The sequence below is a fragment of the Corvus brachyrhynchos genome, unplaced genomic scaffold (genome assembly GCF_000691975.1).
Source record: "Corvus brachyrhynchos isolate BGI_N302 unplaced genomic scaffold, ASM69197v1 scaffold5, whole genome shotgun sequence".
Classification (NCBI taxonomy): domain Eukaryota; kingdom Metazoa; phylum Chordata; class Aves; order Passeriformes; family Corvidae; genus Corvus; species Corvus brachyrhynchos.
The window spans coordinates 4,069,339-4,081,013 of NW_008238321.1; the positions used below are offsets into that span (position 1 = coordinate 4,069,339).

General features: G+C 37.6%; 1 protein-coding gene across 1 annotated transcript in view; it reads left to right on the forward strand.

Annotated features, from left to right (window-relative positions):
- The window catches only part of CPPED1 (calcineurin like phosphoesterase domain containing 1), a 39,034-nt gene extending 27,634 nt beyond the window's left edge, over window positions 1-11,400 (forward strand). The window contains exon 4 of the mRNA XM_017734256.1: window positions 10,121-11,400. Coding sequence (XP_017589745.1) covers window positions 10,121-10,353 — 233 coding nt within the window. The 3' untranslated portion in view covers window positions 10,354-11,400. The remainder of the gene's footprint in view (window positions 1-10,120) is intronic.
- The last annotated feature ends 275 nt before the right edge of the window (window positions 11,401-11,675 follow it).

An 11,675-nucleotide genomic window follows, 5' to 3' on the forward strand; every position in this document is an offset into this window, starting at 1 on the left:
GTAGGGAAAATAAAGAAGTAGTAATGGTCTGGCCAAAAATCTTGTCTGCAAGTCATGTGTCTTTGATAAACATAAGCAGCAAATTAGTTTTCAAATTAGGCAGTTTATGTAATAGAAGACCTACTTTTTTCTACATATCTCATTCCAGTAAAATTTTCTTAGGCTGTTAATTTTTTTTTTTCTATGACCTGAAAAGTATGGATATTTTTGGTGAGCTATAAACAATCTTTTAAAGACTTTTTGTCCTGAGAACCATCACTGACACACTGAACATTACTTACATTACTTAATACAATATAGTAATAAACATTTCTTAATGGCACAAATGAGATAAAGCATTTAAGTAAATGTGTGAACTTGTTTAAGAGCTCTATTGAATAAAACCTCAATTAATAGCTGTTTTTTCACCAACAGAGTTAAAAAAGACCTTGTTTCAGAGTTAGATGAAGAGTATAGGTGGTTTATGTAGCTGAGAGATGTTGCATCTTAGAGAAAATAACTAGACCAGAGATAGAAATATACAGAAGGAAATTCCCTTCAGTCTTCAGCTTCTTTTAATTAAAAAGTTTTAAATTCATCTAAGTGTCTTCAAAGCAATTTTTCAGGTGTGGTTAAAAGTACTTAATATGTACATGGGGCAAAAATAACAACCTAACTTCATTAAATGGTGTATTTTTTCATTATATTTGTGACTGGAGGTGCTATAACTTCTAACACCTTTACTCATTAAAAGAGTGTGATATCTACATTCTCCTCTTAGAAATGTTGTGACAGGAGAGTAGTGTTAAAGGAAGAAGCAGCTTTCAGAACATCCACAGCTGAGATATATTTGAGCACAAAATTAAAGCATGGAGTGTTGAAAGCTGTTGTTTCTAAAATTTACCAGACAACATATGCTATGTTTCATTATTTTCTTTGTTGTGTAATCAGAGTTGACAGGGGAGTAATATTTTCATCTTCCTGCCATTGAGACCTTGATTTTGGCAAAGCCCATACATTGAGTGAGTAATCTCAGCGCTTATGTGTCAGTATTTAAGATAATTTAAATACTCTCAACTTCAGTGATTTAGATCAACCTCTTTCAAGGTTGCAATTATTTACTTATGGCACAGGTAGAGTGACAACATCTGATACATTCTGTGTAAGAACAGTTCCCTAGGTATGGTAGTGTAAATCTTGCATGGAGATACACTTATACATAGATCTTTAAAAATTTTTTTTCCAGAAGTTCAGCAGCAAGTACAAAATACGTATAATCTGTAAGGACATTAAGTAATATTTCTTCTTGGATAAATTTTTGAAATCAGTTTTATCCACTGGGCTAAAGCTTCTTCTTGATCCTTAGAGCACACAGCAATCCAGGACTGTTTGGGGTTTGTGTCAGCTCTCTGAGAAAGCATCGCTTTCAAATGGAAAAAAGTAACAAAACCAGGAAGTAAATTCCACTGAAAGGTCACAAGAGACATTCACAAAAATGAACCTCAAAGACAGAGTGACCTTCTAGAGACAGCACCTCTAAAGGCTTATTTAGATCAGTGCTCTAATTAGGTGATCTGGAATCACCCTCTGGCTGTGCCTGTTGTTTCTCTGATTATACAGGAAACCCAAGTGACACTAAAATCCTTTTGTATATAGCTCTATTTAGTATTGTCCTATAGAAAGAAGCTTCGACATAAATACACTGTGCAAAATAATATCTTGTCTCCCACTTACACAGACCCACTGACCACCGGCTGCATTAAACTCCTGATTTTTTAGTGCACAAAGCAAATTTAAGGCAGAGGTTTCCTGCACGTTTGCAGGATAATGTTTGGAAACAGGACTGCATGGGATATTTTTATTGAGATGCTTAAAGAACTGTGCAATGTAATTACTCTGTTCTATTTTATTCATACAGCTCTTCTGAGGAGAAAGGGTAACAGAGAGCTTCAAAAGGGCTACACAAAATAATTCTGTATGTTACTGAGGGCTGACCAAAGAGCTTATGAAAGGGAGGGTGCTGATCCCCAATGCTTAACAGTGGGACTATTTCCTTCTACTGGAGCTCTGTTGGTGGGAAATTATTGGGGTTTTTTTTTGGATAACAAGATCTGAGAACTGCCTGAGCACCAAGCAGTTCTGCTAACAGTGCTGTGACTGGTGCTTTCACATCTTTGCTGCTGTAACACCTGCTTGGCAGATGAGGCAATGCAAGCACTCTGAAATGCAATGAGATAAAATCAATTCCATTCCACTGAAGAGATTTTGTTTTCAAAGACTTCTAAATATTGTCATTCGTTGTGTAGCACTGGAGTCTTGGAAAGATGAGGTACACCACGTGCCCAGGGGGAGACAAAATGTGCAGTAAAAAATGCCTATGGTTAATGTGGCTCTTGTAGGGAAGCTGAAAGAATATAATTTTGGAGTGCAGAATTGTTGTGAGAACAGGTACTGCTCTTGAACCGACCACATTGTTCAGCACTTCAGACAGAGCTGTACTCTGCAAGTGAAAGGAAGAAAGAGAAGCCAGTTTGTGCCTGATACTCCAGGGAAAATGTTCAAGATCAATTTACCAATATGACTCAAATGGTTGTATTTGCCAGAAACACTGCCTTTTACAAAACACCTGTGTACTCTTACCTGTGCGGAGGTATACACACACATCTCATGGTAGCATCTCCCTGTGCCTGGCTGTTTGGTTCTGTCTTTGAAAAGTATGAAAGGGTACAAGAGTGTTGATAACATTCAGATCCTCCAATACAATTCCATGTCTTTACAGAACTGCTTCTCCACCTGTTTACTTCCACTTTGGCTCTACTGCTGCTCCTCTCTAGCTCTCTTAATTTTTGGGGACAAATGTATCTAGGATCAGCTTTTTCCAGTCTGTCCTCTTTCTTCAGTCCTTGACCAAGCAAGAGGTTTGTCTGGTGAATCAGGGAGTTTGGGATAAACATAATTATGTTTAAAATCTAATTTTATCATTAAATTTGGACAGCTAACAGAAAAGCAGAGTAATAGGACCAGAATGAGGGTCCCAGTAGCCCAGTCTCCTGCTGCTCCTACTCCCCAAACCCTTGTGAAGGGCACAGGATAGAAAAGTGCATAATGGTATTTCTTTCCAGGCCTCTTCCCACCTCCAACAATTTTTCTTTCAAGGACCTATTGTGTCATACTAATGTTATCAACATAATGCAATTTAGTGGTTCCTCTCTAGATTTGTTCAGTTGATTTGTGAAAACTGCCAGCTTTCACAATGGTCTGCAGGAGGGAATTTCATGTTTCACAGCTCTGTGAAGAAATGCCTTCTTTAGTTTGCTTTGAACTTCACCTGCAGTCTGGGTGGAGAGCCATTAATCTGTACATGAAATGCAGTGAACATTGATTCATGTCTTCAGTTTACTAATCAGCACTTAAAAGGTGATAATCTGAACCATGTGATAAATTTCATTGTTCAGTCAGAACCACTTTTTTTTCATCAAAATTCTCTACTGAGAGCATGGGAAGAGAGGCAAGGTCTGTACTGTACCCATTACATATTTATTATGTCATTCATATTGCACTAATTTAGCCTTCTCCTTCTTTTACAGTCTCATTTGCTTTTGCTGAGAAAAGCATTTATTTAATTGAAGGCTCAGTCTAAATAAAGCATGCCACTGATTGCCTATGCTGATTATTCCAGGCATTCTCCTCCTAATTTGGAAAATCTGCTTGCTTTTCTTGGTTTATTTTTATATTGGTAATTTTTTTCCTATATTTTTACTCTGTCCATAGTGCTGGGTTGAGCAGTTTGATTTCCAGCTAAGGCCAGTCACATTTTGGACACAGCAAACCTGCCTCAAAAATGGGGTTTGTACATTTGGAACTAGAGTTGGAAAACAGCTTCTTCTGAACTCAGGGGGGTTTGGAATCAAGCCATAGAAGTGAGTGTAATTACAGACACTGGAGTCAGACATCCCTGGAATTTAAACCAGTTCAAGTGTGAACTACAACCCAATATTATCTGATTATGTGAGAAAAAATTGTTTTCCAGGTGCATGTTTCTTTGTTATTTTTTTTATATTTCAGGGTAAACATGGGTGCATTATTTTCCATCCTGTCTGTGCCATTGCAACTCAGTTTTCCCTGGAGACTGGGGCTCAGTCTGTATTTCTTGAATTAAACTAGAAAACAGTAAATTTTTCAAGAACTTACAAAAAGAGATGTTACCTATTTCACAAAATCTTAACTGTTGCATGGTTACAGAATATACCTGTTTGTTTAATAAATCAAAAAGATGATTTGTCTAGCATTTCATGTTTAAATTGAGACTTGAACATGATTTAACTACTGAAATAGAAAGGCTGGTCAAAACATCGAGTAGAAAAGATTTGTTGTTGGGCCACACAGTGAAGGCAGACCAGAGTCCCCTTTCTTTCCTGCCCAAATGGAGTTGAGACCATGCCCAGTCTTCCATGTCCTTACATTTTTCTACACTACAGAAGACAGCAGTAGAGTCCCAAGTAAGGGAAAGGAGTCTGGGAATTACAGGACTACGCTTGCACAATATGGTAAGACAGGGATGTTGTTGCCCCCAGGTGAATCATCCATGAGACACAGCTAAATGCCTTTGTTCTCTTACAGTGCAATTGTATCAAAATCATGCTGACCCTTTCCTCTGGTGCCACGGAAGGGTTTTTCTGAGTGATAAATGGTAATTTGTAGAAGGAATCTGCTGCACTTTTAAAATTCTGTAAAATTCCTCGCCATTTTCTGCTGACAGACAAACTGCCTCCTGCACGATACTCAGTTGTAGTTTCTTTTTGTGTAATGAAGTATTTTCTCACCTGATTCTTGTCAGAAATAAAGTCAACAGTGTGCTAACAGCACTGGGATAGCTAAAGTTTTCTTCTCATTTTCTTCAGTATCTCCAGGGTTGAAAAAGGTGGTGAATATTTAATTTAGGACTTGGTTTCTTTCAGAACATTTCTCTGCTTTGGATTGCTTGGAGCTCAGAAGTGCTGTAAGATGGCCACAGTTACAGAGAATAATCTCTTTAAAATCAGAGCTGCTGCAGCCTGTGAGGATATGATGGTTGTACATAGGCAGCTGCTTCTGAGCTTGCTTGGATCCCCTAGAGCCTCCTGGTCCCTTTCTGTATCAGCCTTTTCTGTGCAGCATCCAGAGCAGGTCTCAGACACTTGTGATACCTTTTCCTGTTAGGCCAGTGAGGAAGTTGAACAGTACCCATTGCATCTTTTCTGTAAGAAAAACACCTTTAATACGATGTGCTGGTGTGGGTTACAAAGCTTGGAGAGAGAACCAGCAGAAAAAGAGAAGATGGGAAATGCTGGAAGAAATTGTCCAAATTCCCAAAGCTGTTAAAGTGAGGAAGATGCAAATCAACAAGAACTTGCTGAAGCTCCACTACTTATTTGATGAGCTGGCTTTAGAAAGCAGACACTGGAAAGGAGAGCGGGGAGGAAAGTCTTCAGAGGTGCTTTTGAATTTCCTGTTGAAAAATGTCCGCAACAGAAACTATGAGTCAAGTGTTCATACTGTGTTTTTGACTTGGGAAAAAGTATCCAAATTAAAATACGAACTTTGTTTGAAATTTTCTCAAAATTGAGTTGTGCTTTAAAGATTCTGCTTATGAAACAGGTAGCATCAGAGGCAGCATGCTGAACTGCTTGAGCTGGTAATTCCCTTCCCCAGAACTCCCCTCTTGCCTTGCCACAGCCACTGTGTGGCCTTACAGCCCCAAGAGCCATAATGCAGTGTGTGAATTAGCATCAAACCGAAGTGTTTATTAACTTCTTTCATGGTTGAACTGATGAAAAGTCTAAGGCATATCAGCATATGCAAGTATTACATCTCATCAGATGACTCTTGAACAATGCTTGTTTGGGTTGGTTGTTACATCATGAATTATTTTTGCTAAGTAGGCTGCTCTAGGGTCAAAGAACTTCTACCAAAATAGGTATTTCATTCTTTAGTAGGGATGCATTTTTCTAAAGGGAAAAAGAGTTATGATCAGGTCTTTGGAAAAGGAAAACATTTTGTCTTTCAGATTCAGCTTTTTCAGATCAGAACTAAAAAGGACATTTTGTGTTTGATAAGAAAATGATGGTAAATTGCATAGCAGAACAGCTTTTGTTTACTAAAATCAAAAGCAATTCCTGTATCTAAACCATTTTTTACAAAGACCCTGATTTTTTTTGCATATTGACTGATTCATAAAACTCGTATTTGGTAGCAGGCATGAAGCTCAGTGAATTTAGGTGTTTTCATGATCCAAGTACAGTTTTAGCACAGACAGAACAGGACCTGGTACCCAGCACTGGGTGGTGCCTGCCCTTTTCTGATCAAAAATTAATTTGGCAGGTTAGACCTTCCTTCCTTAGCAGATACTCTGTAATCTGTGTTGTGTTGTTATGCAGTCTGACATTAGATGATGGTGATGATCACGGAGACAAGGATGTGTGGATTGTTTTGCTTTTGTTTTAGAGTAACTGTCTGCACAGCTTTTTACTTTATTCTGATTTTAATCCCTTTTTTCTTTAATGAATAATCCATTAGGTATGAATAGGGTCTTGCAGTAATGGATCCAGCTTTTTTTTAGTAAATGGATACTGTAAACCTCCAGTCACATTTCAGTTCAAATAACTGTGTATTTCATAAAAAATGAAATAATGAATGCTTGTGAAGGTGCTGTTCTTTGGACATTTATTTACACAGTAGTTTTTCAGTATTTCATACAGCTTTTATATTAATGCTTTTTCCAGCTGCTGTTTAACAAAACCAGCGATTAAAAACAAATCACTTTTTTTCTTTTGTTGTAGTGGGAAGGGACTGTATGTTTTCATGTATAGCTGGATGCATTTAACTGACCTGGGGGTGCATTAAAGTGGGCTATAAAATTGAGGTCTGCCGGGGTACTGTTCTTTCCTCACAGAGTTAGGGGGAAAAACAAGGAGGTGAGGGGTGTCTGTTGCTAGCAACTTGACATTATTACTTCAGAAAAACATCTGACATTAGTAAATTAAATTTGAGTGCATACATCTCTAAGATTCTTTTTATGTTAAAGATCAAAAGCAAGAGCAAAGTAAATTGCCTGCTTGTCATCTTAGTATTATTGCAGTGACTGGTTCAGCTTTCCTCCTTGTGCTAAGCCAAACAAAGTGGGTGCAGTACAGTTGAGTGAACACAAATGTGCTCTTGCAGAAAAACACCATCAGTGAGCCTCCTGTCCATACACAGCAGTGACCTGTTTGTTTCCTTCTTCAAGATGTAACATACTGTAACCCAGCAATAAGAAGAGTTTATACTGGCACTAAGGGGTATCTGAAAACTGAAGTCTTGAAAACAAAATGTTTTACTTGTGTCTGTCTCTGTCTAGGATGGGTTTCTCAAAATTTTCCCTTGAATTATTAGACAAGTGGAATTTTTTTTTCTTTAGCATAACTACAGTTCCTTTATGACTTTTGTATCCTCTGTCCTTCTAATCACACTTAGAGTTTGGTTTACATATATGATGACACAAAGTCTTGGGTTCTTTTCCTCTTTGAAACCCAAATGTTAAATTCTCTGGATGGTGGGAAGATGCTACTTTAGGACACAGATGCTTCCAGTAAAAAGAGAGAACTTAATTCCTTTCTAAAATACTTATTTCTGGTACTAAAAGTGTGTCACATGGGTTTGGACCTCACTATGGGTTTATGATTCTTACTTGTTCTTAACTTTTTCATAGACTAAAGTAGTTCTGCTTACCTGAAGAATACTGAATATACTGAAAAGGCCTTGTTACCTTGTTACAGTAGCAGCTGACTTTTATATTCCACCATTGCCTTTTGAGGGACTCTAACTGGCTTTCTCCCAAGATGTAAAAACACTTCACTGGTTTTGCTGGGTTTGTACAGCTGAGTCACAGCAAGCTCCCAAAGTTGCCCTGCTGCCTTACTCACAAGTGTACCTCATGCTGCAGCCAGAGGATGGTTCCAGCAGCAGGGTAATCAGCCCTGATACACTAAAACAGGGGAACAGACAGGCTGGAGCTGACAAGGCCCATGTATCACTGCTCGGTGACAAGGTGGCTTCGTTCTCTGTTTTCTACCTTGACTCATTTGCTGTTTGAGAAGGGCTTGGATCTGAAATATGAAAGCCCATATAGCTCTTACCAGAGACACAGCAGAATAATTTATATTTTGCTTTCGAAGCTGCTTAATTTTTAACTATACTTTGAACCAAGTTTATATATTTTATATCAGTCTTCAGATCACTCGCACAAGAGCAAAGGATTGATGTTAGCCAGCTGTCTTAAGATGGGTTCACCTACTTCCCTTTTCATTTTATCTCTGTGAAAGAGGTCTAAGTCTACTGCAGGAGAAAATGTGGAAAGTTTTTTCTGGCTAGAGAAATAAGGGTTTCCATGTGAAGTTATAGCATGTTCCTCATTACAGCTCTCTGGCTTTGAATTGTCTCTGCTATCTTCCAGAAATTCTGCAGTCTGAAGGCAAAATCAGTTGTTGCTAGCTTTTTATTTTTTAAACGTCATTTAAGGTTGTAGTGCCGACAAAATTTCCAGTATTTTTAGCTGTCTGGTCCAGTAATTTTTCTCTTTCACAACAGTATAAAGTAGTATTAGATGCAGCTTCAGGAAGCTGTAGGAGTCTGGACCAAAGGTCCAAGGACCTTAGACTAAGCATGCCAAAACATAATCCCAAAACCTGTTTGTAAAATTAGCTATTTATACTAACTCCACATTTTCATTCAAAATAAAACATGTACTAGCTTAAATTAGCAAGAAAACTGATTAATATTTTTTTTACCAAACTCTGAATGCTGTTCACTGTGGTGCTCAGATGTACCTATGGGCAGAGCATGGAAAGGCAAAATGGCAAAGGAGGCTGGAATAAGCTGGGAATGAAAAGCTTTGTCTAGGGCAGAACAGTCTCTCTTGGAGAGGAAGCTGCATTCCCAAGTCTCTTGTGAGGAGCTTTGCAAACTTTGACAGGAAAGAAAGTACTAAACAACAAAATTACTCTTTTTTTTTACTCAGACTCAAGATTTCATTATTTTGTAGTAATAGAAACATTTTATTAAAATTTATAAAATATGGGGAGGGGAAAGTAATCTATTTGGCAGCAAGAATTTGACTTGTAAAGACAATCAAAAAGGCCACTTAGAGTAACAAATACAGCTTTTGTATTGTTTATGCAAACAAATACAGCATTTGTTTGTTTATGCTTTTGCAAGACAGGAGAAACAAAGTGGAAATTACTGGTTTGGAGGTGAGGATGACACAATTAATTTAATTTCAAATTGTATCAAAATTTCTGTAAAAATTCCATATTTTTTTACTCCAATAAAGTCCAAAATATAATTAATCTATTTTTTTTAAGAAAATGAAACAGAACAGCCTTAAGTCATTAAAAATAGAAGGAATCAGAGTCAACCTGCCTTGTTTGTCACCATACCAGATAAATGTTAATTCATGTCATTCCAAGCCTGACTCTTGCAGGTGTGAACCTTTCCTTTCCTGGCTGCTCCTCCTTCTTTCCCTCTTCAAAACTCACAACTTCTTTTGCTTTATTAGATTTCTTTGATGTACCTGGCTCTGTTCCCTCTGTGATACCCTCAATGTCTTGTGAAATGATTACAACTTACCTTCTCGTGTACGTCTTTTCTTTGTTTGTCTTGCCCTTTCTATTTTTTTAAGGTCACTGGCCTTGGTGTACAGTTTAAGCTCTCCTTAGTAAATTTTCTTCATGCTAATTGACAAATACAACTCTACTCTCTTTGTCTTCCAACCTGTGTTTCAGTACCATCATTCTCTAGGCAGGTATCTAATTTTAATCAGCTACCTCTGGACTGTCCCTTCTTTCTGGGCAAAGGAGTGGGGAGACAGCAAACACACCTTTTAGTGGGCATAAAGAACTCAGAGTCCAGTAACCCTAAACACAGCTGGTGGAGCACAATAAAGTTTGGTTAGTTATTAGTATTAGAATTATTTGCTACTCTTTACTAATTATTTGTTTAAAATGCAAGTTTGTGTGAATGGTTTAGTTGTAATTTTATCCTTGAAGAGCCATTAAAGAATGAGGGTAAATGTGGGACCTGTAAGGTGCTAACTAAATACATACTCTGTCTTTTTTTTTTTAAACAGGCATTAGAGCTGTATTTTCTGGACATTACCATAGGAATGCTGGAGGATCCTACAAAGGCCTGGAAATGGTGGTGTCATCAGCTATAGGATGTCAGCTGGGACAGGATACACACGGGCTTCGAGTGGTGGTTGTGACAGAGGAGAAGGTGGTGCACAGATACTACAGCTTAACTGAACTGGGTAGCCACGGCATAGAGAAGGAGCTGCTGGATATGCTTGCTAAGCAAAAGTAGGCTGTGTCAAAAGATGTTTTTCCATATTAGATAAATATAAACAGTTTCATAAGGTTTCCCCAAGCAGAACTACAGATTTCTGACTGCAGTGTCCCAGAACAGCTCCCAGTTTGTTATCATCCTAAATAACAAGGAAGTTGTTGACATGTTTTTCTTTTTGAAAATGAGACCTATGAGGAAGGTCCTATGGGAGAAGAGCAGAGCTAATATGGTAATGTGTCATTGAAAAGTGCAGTTCTGAGAATTTTCACTTTGCTCCTAGATAATACTTTCTTATTACAGAGAAACTGGTGTCTGCATAACCCTTTAACTGGAGAAGGTATTTCAAAATCAATAAATTTAGTAATTTCTGTTACCTTCTGGACAATATGAATGGGGCACATTTTTACAGAAAAAAATCTCAAAACATTTGAAATCAGCAGACTCCTGCTGACTTTTAGCAACTTTTGGATCATATCCTGTTCCCTTGGTGTCATATTTTATCCCATTCCCCACACTTTATTTTCTTAGCTCTTCAGAGCCAGGAGCAATAGGAGAGCAGACACATTCTGGTTTGCAGTCACAGCTTGGGTTTCTGTTTTATCTGTTATAAAGTTTTATATAATGTTATATAGTTTTATAGTTTCCATTATATAGTTTTATATAATGAAAAGTCTGTAAATGAGGCTGATATAAATGTCACTGACAAACTAAAGGTGAAACAACTATTTTAGTTTTGAAATTTCACTACCATTCAGTTAACATATATCCTGGCTCTAGCTATGGAAGTTGGAATAATTGCATGGGCAGAATATTCTGTACAGAATACTGTAATCAGAAGTCACTTCATTGATTCCTAGACAAGGGGAGAGCTTTGATTTCCAAATGCAATGTAGAGTGCCTTACTGTAATATACAGAATATTGAAAACCCCAAAAAGTATGTTTTCTTCACTGCAACAAGTCTTTAAAAACAAATTCATAAATTTGTTTATGTGCTGCAATCCACCTCTTTTTTTGCAAGTGTATCTAATTTGTTGAAAATAAAGTCTTCATGTAATTAAGTCATACCTGTTGGGTTTTTAAGTATTTAGTTGAACACATTACAGTCCATGCCATTGGTTATCTGGAACTGGAGCCTGGTGCAGCTTTGGCACCTGAGGAGGGAGGAACACAGTGAGTATCCTTAATGCCTCCTATCATGTTTTATGTATGTATTCACATACAGTAGTGTTCCCTAGAGGGTATTACAGGTATTTAAATATGGTGAGAGGTATGAAATGCTGTGCTGAAGAGTCAGTTTAATTACATTTTAGTCACAATAGTTTATCAAGGAGGCTCCTTC